The sequence below is a fragment of the Tachyglossus aculeatus genome, chromosome X3 (genome assembly GCF_015852505.1).
Source record: "Tachyglossus aculeatus isolate mTacAcu1 chromosome X3, mTacAcu1.pri, whole genome shotgun sequence".
NCBI lineage: Eukaryota > Metazoa > Chordata > Mammalia > Monotremata > Tachyglossidae > Tachyglossus > Tachyglossus aculeatus.
The window spans coordinates 21,672,555-21,699,264 of record NC_052099.1 but is presented as its reverse complement, the minus strand read 5'-3'; the positions used below and the strand labels follow the sequence as shown (position 1 = coordinate 21,699,264).

Genomic DNA, 26,710 nt, shown 5'->3' with positions numbered 1-26,710 from the left:
TGCTGTGTTCAAAAGTGGAAACTGTGGGAAGCCAGGAAGCAAGGATCCACTAAACCACATAATAATAATGTGATCCGTTCCACTGAACCACATAATAATAATGAAGGCATTTGTTGAGTGCAAACTGTGTGCCAGGCACTGTTCTCAGCACTGGGGTAGGTACACGTTCATCAGGTCTGACACAATCCCTGTTCCAGCTCACTGTGGGCAGGGAATGTGCCTGTTTCTTGTTATATTGTACTCACCCAAGTACTTAATACAGTGCTCTGCCCACAGTAAGCACTCAATACGTACGACTGACTGACTCAAAAAGCAATCGGTTAGACTCTAAAGCTAAATGGAGCACCGAGCCAATCATGAGACCAAAAAAAAAAAAACTGTGACAGTGTCAAGGGGCTGTTGGTCCTAGCTCTCCAACTCAGTTGTCTACCTTGATAGTGGCTCACTATCAGCTTTGCTTTGTCTAAACACAAACAGACATCATAGGACAGACAGGGTCATTGACAGTGTTGACTTAGCTCTGCCCAAAATGGGTGACTAGTTTGAGAGATCTTCACATTCCAGTACCTCAGAAATCAATTGAGGAAACCAGAGAGGCTTCTCCCTAAGGTTATCCAGCTCAAGTGTTAAGTGTCCTGCACTCATCCAACGTCCCCAGGCTCTACACTGAACGATGGGAGGCTTAGCAGTAAAGGGAGAGTGGGTGGAAAGAGCAGAGTGCTTGTTTCAGCCAACTAGCGAAGAAGACAGACACTCCATGTGATGATGTGTGAATGAATCACAAGGGGTAGCCCGGGGTATTTCTGTACTTTCCTTTCACATTCGTGCTTAGATTATGGCTTATTAATATGGCAGTACTACTTATTGAGCACCCACTTGTTGCAGAGCACTGCAACCAAATGCTTGGAGACTACAAAATACAGAAGTCAACATTCCCTGCCCCTATGGAGTTTGCACTTTAATGGTGGCTATCTCCTGCCCTTGAATAATAATAATAATAATGATGATGGCATTTATTGAGCACTTACTCTGTGCAAAGCACTGTTCTAAGCACTGGGGAGGTTACAAGGTGATCAAGTTGTCCCATGGGGGGCTCCCAGTCTTAATCCCCATTTTACAGATGAGGTAGCTGAGGCACAGAGAAGTTAAGTGATTTGCCCAAAGTCACACAGCTGACAATTGGTAGAGCCGGAATTTGAACCCATGACCTCTGACTCCCAAGCCTGGGTTCTTTCCACTGAGCCACGCTGCTTGAAGAATTACTATGGCTGTTTTCCTAAGTTTAATTTTTTAATGGAATTTGTTCAGCACTTACTATGTACCATGCAGTGTACTAAGGGCTGGGGTTGATACAAGCTATTTAGAGTGGGCACAGTCCATGTCCACTATGGCCTTAATTCCCGTTTTACAGATGAGGTAACTGAGGAACAGAGAAGTGAAGTGACTCGCCCCAAGGTCACACAGCAGATATATGGTGGAACTGGGATTAAAACCCAGGTCCTTCTGATTCCCAGGCCTGTGCTCTAGCCACTAGGATGCTCAGAAAAACTTGCAGAGGGACAGGAACTCTCTCATTTGGGTATATGAGAAATGTTGAACTAGAGGGTTAGCGTAAGAGGGTTAGTTACTAAAGCCAATCATCCCCCCCATCAACCCCATCCTCATTTCCTGTTTCTCACCCCAAGCATGCCAAGTGCTTAGTACAGTGCTGTGCACACAGAAGGTTCTTGGTAAAAACCATTAATTGGTTGGTTGGTTGATCATCCCCATTCTTGCTTACCTGTCCGGGCCTCAGGCATACAGAGTGCTTAATCCAGGGCGTTATGCTCAATAGGTACTCAGTAAACACAATTACTACTACTACTATTACTTTGCCAGGAATCTTGCAAATCTGAACTTTGTCATGAAGGGGAAAAGAACAAATGTGACCATCTGGAAGACAAGATCGCTTAAAGAAAAAGTGGACTTTGACCCTCTCTCCTTCCTACCCCGCCTCCCTCAACAACCGACCCGCTTCACCCTCTGACCACTAGTTTCTGCCTGTAAATTGGTGGTTTAAAAAAAATTGACTCAAGTTGAGCTTCAGCTGCCCCTTCCCCAGCTACAGCCCGACCCCAAGCCCCAAACTGATATGTCCTTCCCAGGTACCAGTTCCTCAGTCTGAGGAGAAACTAAAATTCACCCTCTCCATTTCAAATGCAAATCTCCTTCCCTACCTAGTGGAGCAGAACTCTGTGGTACTCTCCCAAGCACCTAGTACAGTGCTCTGCATCTAGTAAGTGCTCAAACAATACCAATGATTGATTGATTATAGCCTGACTCTACCTGATCCCTGTCCCAGTTCCTTGCTACCCCCAAGGGGGACCATCACTCCTATTCCCAGGCCACAGGAGTAAAAGTGAATGTGTGTGTGTGTGTGACATTTCTTTGCCATATACCTAGAAGTGCCACCACCTACCTCCCTGACGTATCTGCATTTTTAGTTTCTGCCAATGAGTTGACAAAGAAATAAAATTCATTCCCTTTCATGGAATGGTAATTTAATTTGCTTCACATCATGTCAAAAAATCAAACTTGTGACCATGGGGAGACTTTGAAGAAGCAGCATTCGCAAATCAGACACTGACTGATATGTTTATAGGGCACCATCATTTCAGAGACAACTTATGCTATCTCAGACAAGACTTCCTTATTGTAAATATATATATTACTCTGCAGAACTATATGTCCCACAGACATATAGTCTTCCAAAGTACTTCCAGAATTGGGAATTCAGCCTGAAGACAAAATGCTACAACAACCACCTTAATCAAATACATGAAATCTAATCAGAGCAAAGAGACTAGTTAATCCAAGTGTTGAGAGTAAAACTGACAGAAACCCTCTGCTTTCCAAGATTCTTCAGGTGGTGAGTAAAAATATAACTGAAGAGCTGGAAGCTCTGAAAGATGGGAGTCAGGAACCAGATACACCCTCTGGGGTAAACACAGCAAGCAGAGCTCTGCTTTAAAGAAGGGACCATTTCCTAGAAAAGCATTACATCTTATTTTCCTTCATTTGTGTGGAACAAGAAGACAGGGACAGGGAATGGGGAAAGCAGAAGGGAGTCCTGGTCTTGGTTATGTGTTGAAATGGTCCAGAAGAGATAAACAAGATGATACATTCACGTGGTCTGATCTGACACAGCCAGGATATTTATTACAACTCAGAAGCTAATCAGATGGGGTACTGGGAAGCACACCCCCAAATGTCATCACAGTCCAACTTTGGCACCCGACACCTAGAAATAAGCTATCACCAACGGGACTCGTGCCCTCTGTAAAGAATTTCCAGAACATGTTTCGTAATCTAATGCCAGTGCTTAGTGAGCCAAGTAGCTAGCAAAGGTCAAAAACCAACCTCTCTTCAAATCTTACCTATTCTTTTATCCTACTACAACATTCTTAGGCTCTTCTCCCACTCCCTCACTTCCACCTTACTCTGGGACACACTAAAAAACACTGCTTCCTAGTTTCATCCCATAGATGAGAATTTCAAAGTCACCTCTGTTCTAAAAAGCCAAAAAAAAAGTTCTCAAACAATAAGTTCCTGATGTGTTTTCACATTTCCATCAAATCGATCAATCGAGTGCCACAGTTAACACTTAGTACAGTGCTTGGGAGAGTACAATACAACAGAAGTGGTAGACATTCCTTGCCCACAACAAGCTTACAGTCTAGAGCTTACATTTGCTACAAGAGACATGAGAAATCAGATCCAATGCATCTGCTGAGGAATTTTCATTACTTATCTGTCCTATTTGCCCTCAAAAATTTGTATTTTTCTCTTGAGTAACTTTCAAACTTTAAGGTAATTTGTGAATCATTTGAACATTCAGAGTTGTTAAGTGAAAAGTTCTCTCTGTTTGTCCCTTTCAAACCATGTTTGAGTGCAGATGACAAGGGAACTCTTCTAAAAGTAACAGTCTTTTAAATTTAGTTTAAGCTTAGTTTAAAATGTTTTAAAAAATGATCCTTTGACTTCTTATTCCTGTAGCTACCACCCGCAGTCAATCTTGCAAAGTCATTGATTACAATAGACAAGGCAAAGTTCTAAGTGGCATTTAAAATGAAAAAAAAAAAAAATACTTCCCTACACCTATCACACATAAAAAATAGCCAATCCTAACCAAGCTTAATGAGATTTCATGGAGTAGAGAAGGATCAGTCTCTCCTGATCTTTCACTCCACCCTAATATTAATTATGGTATTTACTGCACACTTACTGAATGCAATGCAGAGCTCTTTGGAAAATACAATAGAAGCGAGAGACACATTCACCGCCCACACTGAGTGTACAATCTATTCAGGGAGACAAATCCAATGGCATTTATGAATAATCAGAATAAATTACTGACTATCCAACTGACAATACCTATTCGACAAGGGTTTCAAGAAGGGCAAAAGTATGTATGTAAAAGCTAGAGGAGGTTGCCGCGCTCATGAGACTGGGGAGATGGGAGTTAATCAGGAAAGGCTTGTTGCAGGAGGTGAGATTGTAGGCGATCTTTGAACCCGGGGATTGCTGTGATCTGTTGGGAGGGAAGGAGTTCCAGGCTGGAGGAAGGGGAGTGGGGAAAGAGGACCTGTTCCTTCCCATCCAGGCATTTGGCCTGTTGGATAGCATTACAAAGCAGAAACACAAGCTTGCAGAAAGGCAGGTGTCCACAAGCCTAAGAGCAATACCGGAGGGAGGATGAGCTCCCCTTACCTCAGCACCTACTGATGTTAAGAAAGGAGCCCCAGCCAAGCAGCCTCAAGTTAATTAATCAATTAATTCAAACATATTTATTGAGCTCTGACTGTATGCACAGCACTGTACTAAGTGCTTTGCTCAAATGATCAAGATTAGCCTGGGGCTGGTCAGAAGTGTGCCACATTGCCACTCGGGGCAGGAGGAAGGAAGGGATTCTCTACCGAGGGAAAGGGTCTCCTCCACCGGAATTAGAATCCAGGTCCTTTGATTCCCAGGACTGTGCTCTTTCCATTAGGCTACACTGCTTCTCTTGGTCAGCATTCTGACCAAGTGTTTTCTATGTCCTCTAGACAGCAAGCTCGTTGTGGGCAGGGAACGTGTCTACCAACTCCATTGTATGTACTCTCCCGAGCACTTAGTACAGTGCTCTACACACAGTGGGTGTTCAATAAATATGATTGATTAATCCACTGAGAACCAAATTGTAGGTTTCACACATAGGAGAGAGTTGGACCCAAGGAAGCCCTTTCTGGCCATCAGGAAAAGGATGGCGAAAGAAGAATGTGGAATTTCCATCCCTGGAAATGGTTCCATGAAATCTCTACCCCTGGAAATAGCTTAGAAAAGAATCAATGATGAGGCAGCCTGGCTGGCTTAGTTATTGACCATCTGATGACATGGCCCTGTGAGAAGCAGCGAGAAACATGCCGCTGCGAGAAGCAGCGTGGCTCAGAGGAAAGAGCACGGGCTTTAGAGTCAGAGGTCATGGGCTCAAATCCCGGCTCTGACAACTGTCGGCTGTGTGACTTTGGGCAAATCACTTCACTTCTCTGTGCCTCAGTTACCTCATCTGTAAAACTGTGAGCCCCCTGTAGGACAACCTGATCACCTTGTAACCTCCCCAGAGCTTAGAACAGTGCTTTGCACATAGTAAGTGCTTAACAAATACCATCATTATTATTATTATGCCCCTGGACTAAACGGTCAAAGTCTCTTCTGCTTCTTTGATTCTCTGACAATTGATTTCACTTTGCATGCATAAGTACAGCTCGGCAGGGAGGAAGGAGGAAATGTGAACTAAGTGATGCCATCGTTTCTCCTTTTTTAGTAAAAGGACAAGCTGGAAGTGGGATTCCTGAGAGAAGTCTGGGTAACACCCAAAAGAAAGGTTAAATTCTCTTCTGGGAAGAACGAGACAAGGATAAAATGCAAAAATAGTTGTCCCAAACACACTAAAACTGACAGAATGGCACTAGACTGCCCAGGACACAATGTTCTACTCTTTGATTCAGCTCAGAAAACATATCGAGGGCTTCCCAAACAGATGCTGATGAATGACCTGAAAGGGAACATTCACGAACACAGACGGCAGGATAAACTTTTGAAAGACAGAGTGAAGCACATTCTGTTGTACTGTACTCTCCCAAGCACTTAGTACAGTACTCTGCACATAGTAAGTGCTCAATAAATACCATGGATTGATTGCTGGAGTACAGTAGAGGACTGGTGTATAATTACACATTATAAATTATTTTATTCATATTAATGTCTGTCTCCCCCTCTAGACTGTAAGATCATTATGTGCAGGAAATGTGCCTGCTAATTCTGTTGTACTGCACTCTCCCAAGTGCTTATTACAATGTTCTGCACATAAGTGTTCAATAAATATGACTGATTGATTGATTGAATACAAAATAGGCAAGATGCAATCAAGAGAAGTGCTGCTCTCCTTGAGCAGAGGCTTTGGGAAGATAAGGATCCCAAAAGGCATATTTGAAAACAGCACCAGGCGCTGCAAGAAACAAAGTCATCAGCATTACAAAAAAATAGTTTCAAATCCAAACTGCACAATATACCAGTGGATATACAGTGGATTCTTGAGGCACCACACACACATTGATAGGATTTATCCCAAGTAGAGGTATCTGTCAGACCAAGATAACTACACACATACATGGTCAGCCAATCATATTTACTGCATATTTACTGTGTGCAGAGCACAATATAACAGACATTTCCTGCTCACAATGAGCTTACAATGTAGAGGGGGAGACAGAAATTAATTTAAATAAAATGACATATGTAGATAAGTGCTATGGGGCTGGGAGGGGGGACAAATAAAGGGAACAAGTCAGGGTGACACAGAAGGGAGTGGGAGAAGAGGAAAGGAGGGCTTAGGCAGGAAAGGCCTCAGAGGAGATGTACCTTCAATAAGGCTTTGAAGTGGGGGAGAGTAATTGTCTGTCGGATATGCGGGGCGAGGGCATTCCACTATATACACATATACGTACTATACCATATATGTTTTCCTCAGAAATATAATTATTCTTCATTTTCAAAGAAGATACCGCTGACAGTGAAACTCACCTGTGAGTCCATGTACAACTGTAAAGGCCAATGCAGACCGAGAGTTGAGGCCACACTTTGCACAGAAAAAACTGCCCTTTGTTGTCATGTTTCATGTGAGCAGGCACCTGCTGCTGTTCCCTCTTTTGCCTTTATTTATTTATTCATTTATTTCCCAGTCCTACAATCGGTAGGTTTTGGAAAGAAAGAAAGACGGAAAATATTTTGAGCCCCCCAAAATAAAAATCAATGCCAAAAAATAGCCTATTTGAACTGCTGATGTTAGGACATGTTGCATTGAGCTAAGGCTGTTTCAGCTTTCCAAGGTCAGGCTGAACCGCATAAAGAGAGCCAGAATGATGGACAGAGGGGAAGTCCAATCCTTCGAAAACTGGCAGTTGAACTAGCTTCTGTTAATCATGAAGTCTGGTGTTACAGTTTGTGATTGCAGGGCGTCACACTGCAGAACCCCATTCACCTCTCGAGAAAGACTAAGACCTACCTGCTAATGAGTTTGTTGGATCCAATATCTCTCTTGGGGGAACTCAACTGGGCTCCAAACATAATAACCCTCCCCCTTGATCTGTATGACAACTATAGGAACAATAAAATCATTTTGGAATGCAGTGCTTTTTATTAGCTGATCAGATGTAGCTTTACGGATATGTTCATGAACCATCAAAATTGCCCCCAAATTAACTAAGCTGGGGATAGGGAATGGTAGATAAGAACAACAACAATAATAATCATGACATGTTCTAAGCTAAGCACTGGGATATCTTCAATCAGTCTCCTGTATTTACTAAGCACCTGCTGTGTTCAGAACACTGTTCTAAGCACTTGGCAGATTACAATATAACACATTTGGTAAGCATGATCCCTGTCCATTTGGAGCATACAGTCCAGCGGATTCAAGATTATAAGATCAGATGTAGTCTTATTTTACCCCTGAGGAAACTAAAGTTGCCCAAGATCTGAGAGTGAACTATAATAATATCAGGGAGAAGGCAGAGGAGAAAGGAGACGGCATACAGGTCAGTGCTGACAAATAGAGAGAGCCCTCCAGCCCAGAGGGAGAAAAATAGTTATGGCACAGAGGCTGATCAGGAACCCAAGTCAGAGCCTAAGTATAAGAGTGAAGGCAAAACCAAACATGGCTGATGAGACAGGTGGGAGTAAATTTCACCAGCAGAGTCACTACTGATGGTTTTTGCAGGTGGAAAAAAAATCAATAAATTGTGGTATTTGCTAAGTGCTTACTATGTGCCGGGCACTGTACTAAGCTATGGGGTGGAAACAAGCAAATCAGGTTAGAGTCCCTGTCCCACTTGGGGTTCACAGTCTTAATCCCCATTTTACAGATGAGGTAACCAAGGTACAGAGAAGTGAAGTGACTTGCCCAGGGTCAACAACAGACACGTGAGTTCAGTGATAAGAAAGAGGCTGGACGGGAGGACGAAGACGATGATGGAGGGCTGCAAAACAAGGCAAAGAAAGAGTCATTTGCAAAACTCTTCTGAGTTGGAGTCTAGCCCTAGAGTTCCTTGTGGGCAGGGAATACATCTCTTCTATCCTAAGCTCTTAATTAAAGTAATGCAGGGCACTCGCTGAATATAGCATTAGACCTAAGAGCTATGTTGAGTTGATGCCCTGGTGAATGACTCTAGGGAGGGAAGGTTGAGATGAGCTATTACACAGATTTCCTTTGCTTGGAGGTTCCTTCAAGAGCATTTCCTTTCTGGAAGAGGTGTTTCCCCCTATCATTTTGTCCCTCTCACTACATAATAATATTTTTTATGCCCAAAGATTTCTCTTTCTTAGGTAAACATCTTTTAGACTTTTCTCCTGTAAACGTTAGTATTTTATTCCTTCACTGGATCCTTCCAAAATAGAATGTTTCAATCTTGGGCCCCCAATTTCCAAATGATTTGATAAAGGTCTGTCCAGTGCTAACTTTAGAGGGGTCCCTCAAGTGTCCAGTTCACTAAGACCCGCTTTTCCTCTGCTCCTCCTCTCTTCCCCAATGCCCCGACTCACTCCCTCTGCCCTACCCTCCCTCCCAGCCCCACAGCACTTGTGTATATGTGTACATATTTATAATTCTATTTACTTTATTAATGATGTACATATATATAATTCTATTGATTTCTATTGATGCCTGTTTACTTGTTTTGATGTCTGTCTCCCCCCTTCTAGACTGTGAGCCTGATGTTGGGCAGGTATTGTCTCTGTTCGTTGCTGAATTGTACTTTCCAAGCTCTTAGTACAGTGCTCCACACACAGTAAGCACTCAATACAATTGAATGAATAAGCAAAATAATAAATGTCTTCCTTAAAAATTTATATTTTGCATCCTAATGGATTAGATACTTAAAGCCATTTTTCAGTACTTGATTTTGAAAGATGCAGTTACAATCAGTGGTATTTATCAGGGCAATCAGTGGTATTTTTGAGCACTTACCTCGGGCACAGCACTGTACTAACTACTTAGGAGAGTAGACTGTGAGTTCATGGGCAGGGAATGTGTCTGTTATATTGTTGTTTTGTACTCTCCCAAGCACTTAGTACAGTGCCCTGCATAAAATAAGCATTCATAAATACGATTAATTTATTATAATACAAGAGAGTGGGTATACTTTCCCTGACCACCTGAGCTTACAGTGTATTTGCCACCTAGTTATTGGTCTCACAATTTTTTTTAGACAAATTGTTTCTGTTTATTTATTTTCATGGATATTTTAAAGTTTGTTTCTCCCGCTAGACTGCAAGCTCCTTGTGGGCAGGGAACATGTCTACCAATTCTGCTGTACTGTACTCTCCCAAGCACTGAGTACAGTGCTACGCACACAGTAAGCGCTCAATAAATACCACTGATTGATGCTGAATAAACTGACACTTTAAGCAAATACTCTGAACACTGTGGGGGGGGGGGGGGGGTTTCCAACTGTGATTTTTTTGCTTGCCAGGTTGGATTCCAGGAAGGAACTTTTTTCTGAGAAACTCCAAGGTCCTTACATTCTCTGTGGTTGCCTCCTCAAGGTTGCTGTGGAAGAGAAGGAGGAGGAAGGAAGCTGATACTATCACCTCCATTTTTATAGGAAACTAAAGTACTGAACGTGACATTCCCAGGGTCATGTTAGTCAAATGGTGTTCCCAAAAATACCACTCTGTCTCCTGACCTACAGTCCATATGGGCTTGAGTGCTGGACTAAGCTACCGTTCCCAGCTCCAGCTTTCTCATTTTTCACATCTGCGAGGAGCCTGGGCAACTGTGATTTGACCCTGGCACCACATTAGTCAGTGTTTTATCAGGGACAAGTTCTAGTCTCTATCTTACTGAGCGTCTATTCACATTCATTCTAGATTCTAAAATGTAAGCTTGTCCTGGGCAGGGAATGGATCAGTTTATTGTTATATTGTACTCTCCCAATCACTTAGTACAGCACTCTGCACACAGTAAGTACTCAATAAATACGATAATGAATGAATGAATTCATTCACCCTACTTTGTTTTCTTGTTGGCTTTTAAAAAACCACATTTATCCAGTCAAGACAATCATCATCATCAATCGTATTTATTGAGCGCTTACTATGTGCAGAGCACTGTACTAACCGCTTGGGAAGTACAAATTGGCAACATATAGAGACAGTCCCTACCCAACAGTGGGCTCACAGTCTAAAAGGGGGGATGGTCAATGAGACAATGAATGGTCAACATCACCGTTCTGCCCTTAACCCATACTTTGAAAGGAAAAATTTTCCAGCCCATTATTGGGTAGGGATTGTCTCTATTTGTTGCCAAATTGTATTTCCAAGCGCTTAGTACAGTGCTCTGTGAACAGTAAGTGCTCAATAAAAAAGACTGACAATGAATGAATGAAATAGCACACACCCACAAAGAAAATACTTCTGTACCTGTGTAGCCTACCAGTACATCTGGTTGGTTGAGATGACTGACTAAGATTTTAGTGATAATGTCACCAGCGAAGTCCCCAAATAAGCAGAAGGAAAAACTGGGATAGCGGCTGTCTTTCTTGTCTGTTTCTTCCCCTTCGTGATGATTCCTTGTAGCTTTGTGCTGTACAGGCAAACATGTACTGAGTCGTGCTCTGAGTTCAGACCGAGCTCGCCCGGAACTCTCTGGGAAGCCACAGTGTGCACTTGGGAACTGTGGAGAGGGCGAAGCAGTGTGGCCTAGTAGAAAGAGCACGGGCCTGGGAATCAGAGGATCTGGCTTCAAATCCCAGCTTTGCCACTTATTTGCTGTGTGATCTTGGGCAAGTCGCTTAACTTCTCTGTGCCTCAGTTCCCTCAACTGTAAAATGAGGATTTAAGAATGTGACCCCCATGTAGGCCTGGACCGTGTCCAACCTGAATAGCTTGCATCTACCCCAGCGTTTAATACGGTGCCTAGTACATAGTAAGTGCTTAACAAATACTTTCAAGAAAAAAAAAAACCCAGACAACTTCCCATCACTAGCTTCCATATTCTCTACTGGAAGAAGGCAGGCACATACTTCAAGTGCAGACTTGCTCCTTTGGTGTGAATAGTCTGAGAAGCTGCTTCCTGGCTCACTTCCACTTCTTCCCCGCTTTCACCCACTGGGAGAAGGGTCTATTGACGGCTGCTGCTAGAGGATCGCTGGGCCCCCTAAAAGAGTTAACGTCCTATATCCAAGTTTACTTTACTTCCATGTTCAAGGTCAGGACAAGGCTAATTCATCATCATAAAAACGCAGTGAGTCCTGGACGTCGGATCATTTGAAATGGGAAGAAAAAAGGGAGACTGGATACGATGTGGGGAGAATAATGGTCAGCGTGGCTCAGTGGAAAGACCATGGTCTTTGGAGTCAGAGGTCATGGGTTCAAATTCCAGCTCCACCAACTGTCAGCTGTGTGACTTTGGGCAGGTCATTTAACTTCTCTGTGCCTCAGTTACCTCATCTGTAAAATGGGGATTACGACTCTGAGCCCCCCATGGGACAACCTGATCAACCTCCCCAACGCTTAGAACATTGCGTTGCACATAGTAAGTGCTTTATAAATGCTATCATCATTATTATTATCCATTGAATGACCTAGGCAAATTACAGCTGACAGGCAACTTCTGGACAATGGGAGCAGAATCCCGCTTTTTCAAGTGAATGGTGCTCAGAATTACTGGATGCCTCATTCCTGAGATTTGGGCTGTTGGATACTAGCAAATCAACAGGATAATCCCAAATGCAATCACCATTGAGATTTGTATTTGACTGATTCAACGTGTCTTGAAAAGATAAAGATGTTAACAATCAGTAGTAGTTAGAGAGCACTTACTGTGTGCAGAGCAATGTGCTAAGCCTCAGCACTTGGGACAGTACAACACATCAGATTGGTAGGCATGTTCCCTGCCCACAATGAACTTACAGTCTAGAAGACATTATCCTTATATAACAGAAATTACATATTCTAAAGTATCTAGTCCCGGTGGATAACTACCTCATGGAAAGGACAGATACCCCAACAACTTCTAACTGAAAATGAATTAAGACCCACAATATGCCAGATATTTACAATGAAGCAAAACACTTCCTATAATTCAAATCAGCATCAATGGACAGTGGACAATGACTCAAAAAGCATCCTTAAACCCTAAGAAATGATTTTTTTTTACAACCCATCTGTAGCCATTATGCTGAATGCAAGCGATGAAATATTTCTTGTAGCCAAAACTCTATGTAATTTTTAGTTTTATATTTCCACCTAGCTCAAGACCAACCATAGTCTAAATAAGTGAAGAGTCATTTGTTCTGGCAAGATTTCTCATGTGAGACACAGGGCCACCAGCAACTGTTTGCAACTGCTTCTAGTGGTGCCCAGACCCTAGTCTCAGCATCAGTCAAACTGAAATCTGTCGTCGATAACATACAAATGCTGCTTCCCTTCCTGATTGTGAATGCTGAGAATCAGGAAAGGGTCTGGGGTAGTCAATCAATCCATGGTATTTACTGAGCACTTACTATGTGCAGAGCACTGTACTAAGCACTTGGGAGAGCACAACAGAATTAGCTGACACATTCCCTGTCCATTGTCATGAGAGTAGGAGCCAAAAGTCTTTGCCCCTCCCCATCTTTGGGGGCGAAGAATGGGCTATGGAGGGGTAAAAGTACTGTGTGTGACCTGTCGGCCAACGGTACTGTGTGCAGAATTCTGTACTAATGTCTTGGAAAAGCACAGATAGAGTTAGAAGACCAGATCCCTGCTGCCAAGGGGCTTAGCATTTGGGCAGGAGATTCCGAGGATATTTCAGGATGAACTGAGTGCTGAGAGTCAGTAACCAAAAACAATCAACTGGAGAGCAGCGCTGTAGTGGCTGGATATAAAAAGCAATATTGAATATAAAGTTGCACTCAATCATGTTGCTCATTTTTGAGTGAATTGCTAGCAGAAAAACTGACATTAGTCATGAAAGCTGTCTGGAAAAGGAGTCAAGTCTGTTTTTAGAAACCCCAATTCCAAGTTTGATATTTTAAAAGGATGTTGAAATGCCAGTTTTATATGACACTGTTTCTGGAAAATTCATATTTACGGCCCTCCTTGTGGGGTCATAGCACAAGGAGACTCGGAATGTTGGGGTTTAAAAATACTCTCTAAGAAGGCACGCCAAGTGACTGCAGGATTATAAGTTATCTCTCCCAGTTGTTCTGGTATTAAAATGACAGCAAGTAATAATAGCTTTTAAAAAGGTAATTAACAGCACGTAATACGCTAAATAGCTGATCGAAAAGATATCCTAATCAGTGTGCAATGTGATAGCTATCCCTTACAATTCTCAACGACTGTTTCTCTAATGAAATTAAAAATAAACCCAAAACAAAACAAAAATCACAACTGAAGGTCACATTCACGAAGGCAATGACAAATCTCTGGTGCCAACAGCCATTGTCAACAACAGTTCTTTGACAGGGGAAGAATTTAATTATTTGCTAGCTTAGCCATACTTGGTAGAGATGGTCATTTTTAGCTGGGATGAACCTGAGTGGATAAGAATTATGCTAAACCTTCCTGAACCCTGGTTTTGGTGGAATTTTTTTTTTTTTTTTGAGGAAAATGAATGGAGGGAGACCAGGGCAGACAGGGAAACAAACACATTAGCTGTCTTTCATTTTCAAAGACAATATTACTGACAGTGAAAATCTATCCAAGAGTATCCCTTGGACAGTTAGCTCATTGTGGGCAGGGAATATGTCTTTCAATTCTGTTATATTGTACTCTCTAGCTGTATTACTGGCAGTGAAAGTCTATCCAGGTGTATCCCCTAGACTGTAAGCTCATTATGGGCAGGGAATGTGTCTGTTATATTGTAGTCTCCCAGGCGCTTAGTACAGTGTTCTGCAAACAGTAAGTGTTCAGTAAATATGATTGACTGACTACAGTGCTCTGCACACAGTAAATGCTCAATAAATATTTTTGATTGATTATGGATGAAGCTGAAGATCTGTGCACAATTGACAATCCTTTCTACGTTTCTGAATCCTTTCTTCCTACTAAAAATTCCAATCAGTTCAATCAGAAAAGGACGCCACACCCCCCAAAAAAACTTTTAAGGACAAAGGCTATGCCTGATTAAGCCTCAGCAAAACCTGTTATACTTAGTTCAATCACCCTAGGGCAACTTATTAATTCAGTTGGGCAGAGTACAAGCGGGACTGGCATACTGAGCCCTGTCCCCAAAGCCTCCTTCATCAGCTGACCCAGCTCCGGTGCAGTCTCTGAGACGTGGGCAGAGACTAATTAGGGCTTGGGAGGTCCTTTAAGAAAAGACGTTCCACAGGCCAGATCCCAGAGGAGATGGATCTGAGCCTTCTTCAATCTTTCCACTAAAAGTTTATCTTCCAACCCTTTGATCAGGCCGTCCAAGGGGAAACAAATATTAGGTCCTCCAAGTCTGGCAGGAGTTAGATTTTATAGCTCTATTTTCTCACTTTCTTAACCAAGTCAGGATCTGGGTTCTAATCTCGTTCTGCCACTTGTCTGCTGCGTTACCCTGGGCAGGTTATTTAACTTCTCTGTGCCTCAATTACCTTACCTGTAAAATGGTGGAATAAGACTGTGAGCCCCATCTGGGACATGGACTGTATCCAATCTAATCATCTTTATCTACCCCTGCACTTAGTACAGTGCCTGACATATAGTAAGCACTTAACAAACTTAACTCAGCATCAAGCAGGAGCCTGGCAAAGTTCAAGAAAAGACCATGAACTAAAATGAGGACTCTGACCATCAATAATGAATACAAAGGAGGATGAGGCTGAGAGAGATTTTAAGAGGTCAAAGAAATACCCTGCCAGAAGTAGGATTTAAACCTAGGCTCCATAAGAAGCAGTGTGGCCTAGTCGAAAGAGCATATGCCTGGGCGTCAGAGGACCTGGGTTCTATTCCCAGCCCTGTTACTTGTCTGCTGTGTGACCTCGGGCAAATCACTTCATTTCTCTAGGCCTCAGTTATCTCATCTGTCAAATGGAGATTAAGACTGGGGGCTTCATGTGGGATAGGGACTATGACCAACCTGAATATCTTGTATCTACCTCATTGCTTAATCCACTGCCTGGTACTGTGATAAGAGCTTCATTAAAATAAGTAGAAAAAAGACCAGAACATAAACTGCGGCTTGCAGGTGAGTCGACAGTGATGTTGTTTAGGAAACAACAACTGGTTCTTTTGGTGAATGGAGAGACCCGGAAATCTCCCAACTGCAGATAGCCGGCAGAGAGGGACCATAGCTGAGAGTCATAACTCTGAACTAGGTACAAATAGAGACCCAGAAATCTCCCAACTGCAGATAGCCGACAGAGAGGGATCACAGCTGAGAGTCATAAATCTGAACTTGGTACAAATAGAAGTCAGCCCAAACCCACATGAACTACCACACACTGACACTACATCTCTCACACTTCCCTCTAGTGGCAAATTATAAAAATACACAATTAAATACACAAAAACACAACAAATACACAACAATTAAACCCAGTCTATATAAGGGTAGATTAACACAGGAGTCACAATTAGGATTTTCTCCAAGACCCACATTCAAGCGTGTAAAAGGGGAGAGCTACAAATGGATTTTGAATTCAATCCTGACTACTAAAGTAATCACTTCTTGATTTTTCTCTCCTCTCCCACCTTCTATTGCTCAGATTTCTACATCTGAAGTAATAATAATGATAATAATAATAATGATAATGGTATTTGTTAAGCTCTTACTATGTGCCAAGCACTGTTCTAAGTGCTGGAGTAGATACAAGTTAATCAGACCGGACCCAGTTCTTATTCCACATGAGGCCCACAGTCTTAATCTCTGTCTTCCCCTTCTAGACTGTGAGCCCGCTGTTGGGTAGGGACTGTCTCTATGTGTTGCCGACTTGTACTTCCCCAGCACTTAGTACAGTGCTCTGCACACAGTAAGCGCTCAATAAATACGATTGATTGATTGATTGATTAATCCACATTTTAAAGATGAGGCAACTGAGGGACAGAGAAGTGAAGGTCACCCAGAAGACAAGTTGTAGAGCCAGAATTGGAACCCAGGTCCTTCTGATTCCCAGGCCTGTGCTCTATCCACTAGCCCATGCTGCTCCTCAAAGTGTAGGAAATCTTCACTGGAAATGTGAGTGGCAGGGGAGAGTTTAGGGGAAAGGAGGGAAGGGGTGCTCAGGAGAAGGGGAAAACAACAAAGTCCAGGGAAGAGAGTGGGGCGAGGTGTCTTAGTGAAAACCACCAGAAACTTCTGCTTCTGGTAGTCCATTCCTCCCGTTTGGAAAACGCTGCAGTGCCAAGAGAAAACCACTACTTGGGTTCTAATGCTGGCTCTGCCACTTATCTGCTGTGTGACCTTGGGCAAGTCACTTCAACTATCTGTGCCTCAGTTCCCTCAACTGTAGAATGGAAATTAAGACCGTGAGCCCCAAGTGGGACAAGAACTATGTCCAACCTGATTAACTCATATCTACTCCAGCGCTTAAAACAGTGCATGGTACCTAATAAGCACCTAACAAATACCATTTAACAAAAATTACCAGTGAAATATCACATCTAGAGAGGCAGCATAGAAAGAGAATCTGTATGGAAGACAGGAGACCTGGGTTCTAGTACCAGTTCTGCTACAGGACTGCTGTGAAATGGTGATAATACCTGCCTCTCCCATCCTCCTGGGTGTGGCAAAGGATTATATGAGATAATAGATTTGAAAGTGCTTAGGCAAAAAAAGCACCATATACGAAGTGTCATTTTTACTACATTTAAAGAGCAGAACCCTATGGAGTGGTAGAATCACCTCTAGATTACATGAAATGAACAAATCTTGACTAAAAGTGAAGTGTCATGTAATAATAATCATTTATTTTCTTGAATTTCCCCTTTAGTCTGTAAACTCCTTGTGGGCAAGGATGGTCTATAACTATTCTTTTGTATTGTGCTCGCCAAGTGTTTATTACAGTGCTCTGTACAAAGTAAGCTCACAATAAATACCATTGATTGAGTTTTGGAGAGTTCACAATGTTTTTGCAATACAACTAACCTTCTGAAAATTCTGAATTAGGATGCTGGCAGGTCAGATTCATTAATTACTAATGTGAGGACACATTTTTCACAAACTTCTGAGGCTTTGCTTCTTTATTCCATGATGGCACTCACAACCCTCCACCCCCCATCACCCGTTCCTCGCCCAGACAATCAGGCCTGGACAGGGGACCAACCAGTTGGAAACCATTCAAACGGCCACCCTGATGAGAAGGGGGAAGTGTTCGATCACCCAGGAAAGTTTTCAGTCACAATTGGAACTCTAAAGTAAAGGTGCAGAGCTCTCGATCAAGCAATAGTATTTATTGAGCACTTACTACGTGCAGAACACTGTAGTAAGGCCTTGTGAGAGTACAACAGAATTAGCAGACGCATTCCCTGCCCACAACGAGATTTAAATCTAGAGGCAGAGACAGACATTAAGAGGAATAAATAAGTGATTTATAATATCAAATTTAAAGATACATACACAAGTCCTGCAGGGTTGGGGGTGGGGCAAATATGAAGTGTCCAAAGTGTCCAAAGGTCACAGACTGAAGTGGATAGACTAAGTTACTGGGAGAGAACAACAAATGTAGCAGACACAATCCCTACCCTAGAGGGGCTTACAGTCTCGCATAACAAACACTCCCTTTAAAGACAACCAAATGTTTAAGGATCCCAATCTCATTTAAAAATGATAATTATTCAACTACTCTGAAGTGTTTATGCAACCCCAACCATTTTAGTTTTTCTTACATTATCAGATGAGTATGCACTATCCAAAGGAGCCATACTGCATTCTTTGAGTTAATATAATAAGGGCAAGAAGAAAGGGAAAAAAAAAAGACACTGAGCTCAGATCTCTGCAGATAATTATAGAGTCATGGCACAGGGAAGAACTTCAAAAGCTATTACAATAACAACATCTACTTAGACTGCATTCCAACTACAAACAATCAGCATATTGGATGTTCAGAAGAATTTCAACTTCCTTTTCCTAATCTCTTAACTCTATCCTGGTAAAGGACTATCTTTTTCATTCTTGAAGATGTTACCATAATAAAGCTACTCGAATTGAATAATGAAGTCAACAAAAAACCCCTTATAGGACCTACCAAATGCTACAAACTTAAGTACTTTTTTTTGTTAAAGAAATGTATTTGCCAAAGATACTCCATTTTCTTTCCTGAGCCAGAAGGCATGAGAAAATACAGCATGCTATGTGAACATGCACTTCAAATGCACAGGGTGCTATTTTCTTAAATTTGAGAAATTTAGAGGAAATCTCCTGGGTACAAACTTCATTTTAGCATAGTTCTCTTAGAGGTAAAATCATCCTTTTAAGAAAGTATCTCTCCAACAATACAAACCTCAGCATGAAGTTCTCCAGAAAAGTTTTTTTGCCTCATCAGTAAGAAGTCCTGATTCTGGACCATTAGTAGAAAAAAAAAAAAGAAATCAGCCTAGATCTTCCTGTTATCATTTCCCCAAAAGTTCTGTTTAAAAACTCAAAATGAGCTACTGTTCTCCCCGGTCTAAGTTGCTCTTCCACTAACCCAGTTTCCAAGACAATATTTCTTTAGCCTCCAGGCTGAAGAAGAGACTGGCAGGATGGGGGAGGAAGAGGGAAGGAGGGAGGATTTTCAGCAGCTTCCAAACTAAATCTCACACAGCTGCTGTTTGAACGCCTGTTCCCGTCTGATCAATGAATAGTCTACATTCATCTCTTAGGGGGAAGACCAATAGGTTTCAAGTGTCTACTGTATCATTTCTAATAAATGGCAGAACTCCAAATGGTTTTTAAAATGAATAGGTTTTCCTCTAGTTTTCAACAGGACAGTACTGATATAAAAGGGTTGTTTGATCACAGCCTCTGCCAGACACATTGCAGTCAGCTCTTTTAAACAAAGATATTTTTGTCCTCATCACCTCTCCTTTCTCAGTCATCTGAATTCTCTTAAGGGGATTTCCTTACCTGAGAAAAACAAGCCTTTTTATAGTCTAACTGTGTTGAAGCTTTGTTGTAGTAAATACATACTGAGTATCGTACTACTGGGTACTAAGATTATGATAAGATACTGAAGGACCCTACCTCAGCTTTTAGTCATTGTATCATAGCATACACATCATGAGTTGGGAGGTATAATCAATCACAGAACTTGATCCCTAAACAGGACGTATACATTTCTAAATGTAAATTTCCAGAAAAAGAGTGAACCTTATACTACTGAGATCTTGACAAATGTCAGAGAAGATATTACAACATGAGTCTTCCTTCATTTCATAAGAACGCAATTCTTGCATTATAAGAGAAATGGGTATACTTTTCACCCACGCTCTCGATTAAATCATATTGTTAATGGGAAGCAGCGTGGCCTAGTGGAAAGACCATAAACCTGGGAGTCAGAGGACCTGGATTTTAATCCTAGCTCCACTACTTGTCTGCCGTGTGACCTTGGGCACTTAATTTACCTGTGCCTCAGTTACCTCCTCTGAAAAATGGGGATTAAAATGTAGGCCATGGACTGTGACCAACCCTGTATCTATCTCAGTGCTTATTACAGTGTCTGGCACTTAGTGTTCAACAAGTACAATTAAAAACAAAAATCTTCTCTCCCTCATGGTTGTCACATTTTAGTAGAAAGCGAGGAGTCTAAGCAGGTCATTTCAGCACACCAGTGCTATCTTACAACATATGGTACTTTTGCACTCTCTATTGAACTAACTTATTATTCAAAAGGACTGAGCAGGCTGGGTATACAATCGGAAGATTCAACCTAAACATTTTTAGTGCAAAAGCCAAAAAAAACAAAATCTACCTAATTTTCTAACCTTCAAAGTAGGTTTGGGAAAAGACAATATAATAGGCTACTCTAGTCAGCTTTCCAAAGCAGATGGCATCATTTGCTTCCTAGTTAGTGCTCTCCTACAGCTTGAAGATGATGCTGCTGACAGTGAGCCTGGATCCGGGAGTGTGAGAGTTACTGAGAGAACAACCTTTTACACACTCACCACTGTGACCCCATGAACACAGACTGAAACAAGGCTGCTTCTGTTCTCAGTTTACTGATCTTCCATTCCACTGACAGAAGCAAAAAACTCATCTTTTCATTCCTGTTCCATTGCTCTCTCAAAAATAAAAGATACTTGGATAAAGGGGGAGATTTTAACCATTTTTTAAATGCTCGGTTTCTCCGTAGTAAAGTTGAATCAGGGCCAGCTACAGATGGGAAGCAAGCGAGTGACTCAACATTTACAGTGACTCAACAATATTACTGTTCTATCAGTCACTTTCAGACACCATTCCCATGATAAAGTATTGCCCCACCCTTGATCCTTATGAAGGTGGGCCAAACTAGCTTATAATTTGAACAGGTAATCGAGGGGGATGAGCGAGTCAATAGTCAATTGATAATATTTATTGAGCATCTGTGTGCAAAGCATTGTACTAAGCACTTGGCAGAAGCACAATAGCTGGACTAAGTGGCAAATTGGAGGCTACATTCTGGGCCTCCAACTTTCAGGAACTCCTATGGGTTGGAGCCTAGTCCCGGGAGGCAGTTACAACTAGGCCTCTATTAGAACTGTTACAATTAAACTGTAATATCCTTGAGGGCAGGGATCATGTCTAACAACTCTATTGTAGACTGTGAGCCCGCTGTTGGGTAGGGACCGTCTCTATATGTTGCCAACTTGTACTTCCCAAGTGCTTAGTACAGTGCTCTGAGCTCAATAAATCATCATCATCAATCGTATTTATTGAGCGCTTACTATGTGCACAGCACATAGTAAATATGATTGAATGAATGAATACTCTCTCTCAAGTGATTAGTACAGTGCTCTACCCACAGTAAGTGATCAATAAATATCATTGAGGCACTTTCCATGGTCAGGCAGAAGATCAGGCAGCAGCAGAAAACCACTGACCCACAGTAAACACCGCCCTTCGCCCTCTCCCCATCCCACTCAGAGCTTCTCAGCCCTTCCTCCCTAACTCTTTACTGCTAGGTAATAATGACGGTATTATTTGAGCACTTGCTTTATGTGTCAAATACTGTATTAAGCCTGGGCTAGATACAAGATAAAGTCCCTGTCCCACATATAGCTCACAATCTCGAAGATGAGAAAAGCAGGTACCTTCGCCCTATTTTATAGATGAAGGAACCAAGTCATAAGAGGGTTAGTTGACACACCCAAGATCATTCAGCAGGCCACAGGTAAAGCTGGGATTTTTTTTGTGCGTGGTATTCGTTAAACGCTAACTACATGCCAGCCACTTCACTAAGGATGGGGGTAGATACAAGCTAATCAGGTTGGACGCAGTCCCTGCCCCACACAGGGCTCACAGTTTTAATCCCCATTTTACAGATGTGGTAGCTGACGCACAGAGAAGTTAAATGACTCGACGAAGATCACAGCACACAAATGGCAGAGCCGGGATTAAAAACCACATCTCCTAACTCAAAGTCCCATATTCTTTCCACTGGGCAACACTGCCTATTATAAAGCTCTGAACCAAGTGCTCCCACTTGCCCATCATGTGAAGAATTACTTACTAGTCTTTGAGAAAAATTGGAGATGTTTTCATGTGACTATCCAAAATTCCTTTTAGGAAAATAAAATTTTCCTGTTTCCTTTTAGTGACAACTTTTTAGAAGGACATCTGAACAAGAGGTGATACGTCAAGCACATTCAAAGCAACCCTTAGAGGCTACCATTTCAGAAGCAGACTCAGAGAAGTGATGGGAATTACAAAATGCCCATTCTGGGGCAAATCAAGGAAATCCTCCTACCGTGCACTGAGGTTCCTCCAGAGTTGTGCGCCTGAAATAAACAGAAGAGCAACGTGAAACTCAGCACAAAATAACCTCCTGCCCTTTCTCCTCCTTAGCAGTTATCCAAATTACTTAAAAATCTACTCTCCAAATAATTCTGGTAAACTTTTACGAACTCTCCAGTCATATACTATTCACCAATCATATAGGCAATAATGATGCTGAGATCAATTTTGTTGAAGTGATGCTAAGACATCCAATAATTCCCAAGACAAAGGAAAACCAGACATGTCCTCTTACAATTAACAAGAAAGGAGTGGCTCTTTTAGAGCAGAAGCATCTAAGGGTCATGGGATCCAAGGAGGCAAAAGAAAAAAACAGTGATTGGGAAGCATGAACAAAAAACATGATGCAACAGATGCAGTGTGGCCTAGAAGATAAGAGGTCGGGCCCAGAAGTCAAAGGATCGGGGTTCTACTACCAGCTCCACCACTTATCTGCTATGTGACCTTGGGCAAGTCACGTAACTTCTCTGTGCCTCAGTTTACAGTCATCTGTAAAATGGGGATTAAGACTGGGAGCCCCATGTGAGACAGGGAGTTTGTCCTACCTGATTAGCCTGTACCTACCCCAGAGCTTAGTGCATTATCTGGCACATAATAAGTGCTTAACAAATACCATTAAAACAACAACAACAACAACGGGGGATAGTTTTTGTGTGGTTTAGCATCGCCAGGATGGAGAATCCCACAGTGGTCTTTAGGACCACAAATTAACTATGGCTAAATTTTACCTTCAGTGGAGATTTCTTACAATTAAACATACCCAGTTTAATACTATATTCCAGAAAGTTTTTATGCTGTCCTCCACCTCAATCAGACTGTTTGATAAGGTCCTGGAGGCAACTAATTCATTCATTCAATCATATTTATTGAGCGCTTACTGTGGGCAGAGCACTGTACTAAGCACTTGGGAAGTACAAGTTTGGAGCATATAGAGCCGGTCCCTACCCAACAGCGGGCTCACAGTCTAGAGGGGGGAGACAGACAACAAAACATACAAACCAAATAAAATAAATAGAATAAATATGTACAAGTAAAATAAATAGAGTAATAAATATGTACAAACGTATATACATATATACAGGTGCTGTAGGGAGGGGAAGGAGGTAAGGCAGGGGGATGGGGAGGGGGAGTAGAGGGAGAGGAAGGAGGGGGCTCAGTCTGGGAAGGAGGGGGCTCATGATTTTCCTTATTTGACATTATATGTATTAAAAACATACATATTGATATATTTAAAGCAGAGCTTAGGAGAGAGGTTTTCAGCCAAAACTTAGGGGAATTCCCTGATTGTCAGCTTCTTTGTGCCATAATAGCTCCACCCTTTACTACTTGGCCAGGGGCCAGGGCTTCCACTGGGAGCTAATGAAATTTTTCTTTGATTTAAGCAATGGAGTCAAGGCACTGGGTCTGACTTGAGTCTCATTCAACCCTCCCAGAGACACACTCATTATATTAGTGCCCAATTAACAGTCAGACTCCCAGGCTGCATCTCCTGAAAGGCCTTGTGTGCGTGTGTGTGTGTGTGTGTGTGCCAAGTATCTGGGGGCTGGAGGAGCTCTTTGTGTTGGAGGACTTTATTAAAGGGGAAACAAGAAGGCAACTGCCTTTCTCCATGAAAAACTACAAAGGCCATTAACTCAGTAATTAACAGACATTCTCCTTACGCTCAACAACCAGAACTGTGATTGTCTGAACCATCAGCCTAATGAAAATTCTGTCATGCAGTTCTGTCTTCCCTGTATTTACAGCTATTCCATGTAACGAAGCCACTGCTCTTCTCCCAGCGTCTACAATCGCCTGGGCGTCTCCTGAGGGAATGACAAACACACTGGATGACAGATGGTAGCCCTGCTGAAGGTCCAGTAGAAAGAGCACGTCTCTGGGAGTTGGCAGGGCTGGGATCTAATCCTGGGTCTGTGCCGTTAACGGTGAGAAGAACCCCCTACGGCCTTCTGCGAGCTGGACGGACCCAGCGGGAATCGTGAAAAAGAGCTGGCTAATGTGGGTGGATACTAAAGCAACCGCCTGCTGGCCTCTGCCACTTTGGTCTAGCTACAGGGCCATGCTGAGGTCACTGAGGCCATAAAAGCATCCAGCTCATACAGAAGAGCTGCGTGCCCTTCGCAATGTGCTGCAGCCCAGTCCGCCTCCTTGCTCGCTCACTGCACTCCATACTGCAGTGGAAACATGACTGGCAGAGATGAATGCACTAGGCAAACCACCACCATGTTCATCAATCTCAACGCACAGACTCTCAAGACCAAGACTCATCCCTTGCTTTTGGACAAAAGACTTCAGGGATTGTGCAATTAAAAAAAATGTATTTGGCTTCAGTTCTGACAAAAACTTACACACACACAATTTAAAATAGGTCGATCAACTGTACAGAATGTACCAAGGAGTCTTTAGCAGGGAAGGAACTCTTTCCCTGGTAAAATGAAAAAAAAATAAATCCTCGAAAAACAATCACGCTTGGTGAACCAACTTACCTCTTACCCTAGACCAGACCATATCCTTGAATAGCTGTACAATTACACATCCAAGAAACACGAGAGAAACCAGATGATACACTCTCCAGGGTGTCAGTGCGAGGAACCTACAATATACAAGAGAAACATCATTAATTCAATTCTGACTTTGAAATCTATCAAAAGTATTCACTGAGTGTCAACTGGGTGCCAAGAACCTCTGCCAAAGTGTTTAGAAGCGTACATGGTGCCTGCCTTGGAGGTCCTTGATATCTAGCACTGGGGGCAAAAGTACAACAGTCTATGGGTAGGAAGGACAAAAATCAATTTTTGGGCAAGTAGGAGCTTAAGTATTAAGGTATATGGAGAAGTGACACAAATGGTTGCATGGTTGGGCACACCTTAAGTTCACTTTTTAACATTCTTAAGGTTCTCTTAAAGTTGCGGCCACTGTTAAAGTCACAATGTTACAGATAAAATGTTGGTATCAAAAGAAGCCCAAACGAAGCCCTGCGTGGTGAAGCGAGCTCAATTGACTTCCTGTTGGGGTTAGGTTTTTATTATTATTATTATTATTATTAATAATAACAATAGTATTTGTTAAATGCTTACTGCGTGCCAGGCACTGTATTAAGTGTTGGGTGAGAAGACAGCAAATTGGTTAGGACATAGTCCCTGTCCCACATTGGGCTCACAGTCTTAACCCCCATTTAACAAAGGAGGTAACCGGGGCATAGAGAAATGACTTGCCCAAGGCCACACAGCAGGCAAGTGGTGGAGCTGCGATTAGAACTCATGACCTTCTGACTTTTCCTATCTTAGTTTGGAAGGATAGATTACGATCTTTGACGCAGTCTAAAATTTCTTTCCAGCCTAAAGTTTTGCTAGTATCCCTGATGCTTCTACCTGAATGAGCCTTTGACACAGTTTCATCCACCAACACCAACAGCATACACCTGGATCTATATTCCCTACTAAAATGATGAAGACTTGAAATGGATGTAGAATTCCCTATCGGAATATATTTACCATATATGGACAAAAGAAAATTATAAAATACAGCTTTTTAAAATGAAAGGTCATTCTGTTCTGGTCAAGAAAAGCAGAGCCACTGTTTAATGGGAGAAAAAAAAACCCAGAACTTTTGTCTTCCAGGTTGGAGTCCAGCTGTAAGACTGAGGGAGACAGTGAAGTTCCTCAAAAATGATTCAGCACTGACATACCTTCATGAGTAGCCACTGTGCAAAAAAGCACTATCTTTCTCCAACTTGTCAGGATCATGTCGAATTAAAATCCAGTTTTCTGGATTATCCAGACCAGCCCATTTGGTGTCATTAGTAAATTTACAGGTGGCATTAGGCAGAATGTCCAGAACAATGGTTCATACCAAGCAAAAGTGGACAGAGTGAAGACACAATTTTAGAGTTTCCATTGCACCTCCTGAAAAACCCAGGGTTCAGCTTTTGTATAGTGAGGCAAGAGGTGAAGTCACAGCCACAGTCAGCAATGGCAGTGGGGGAGAATGAGTCCAGCAGAGGCCACTTAGCCCCCCCACCCCCCCTCGGCCTCTAGCCATGGCAACAGTGCCGATTGCTGCTGCCTCCACCCGCTCAACCTTTTACCCCGGGCTGAGCTGGTCCACCCCGAGTTGCCCCTCGGAGATTTCCAAGACAGTCAGAACGTCACTTGCGGCGGTTTCAAAAACACCCCACTTCATTTCTCTGGGCCTCAGTTACCTCATCTGCAAAATGGGGATTGAGACTGTGAGCCCCACATGGGACAGGGA

The 26,710-nt window shown here is 42.4% G+C and overlaps 1 protein-coding gene across 1 annotated transcript in view; it reads right to left on the bottom strand.

Moving 5' to 3' along the window:
• Positions 1–26,710, bottom strand: part of RETREG1 (reticulophagy regulator 1) — an 84,698-nt gene that overhangs the window by 40,366 nt on the left and 17,622 nt on the right. Inside the window, 2 exon segments of the mRNA XM_038770225.1 lie at positions 22,413–22,443; positions 24,946–25,052. Coding sequence (XP_038626153.1) covers positions 22,413–22,443; positions 24,946–25,052 — 138 coding nt within the window.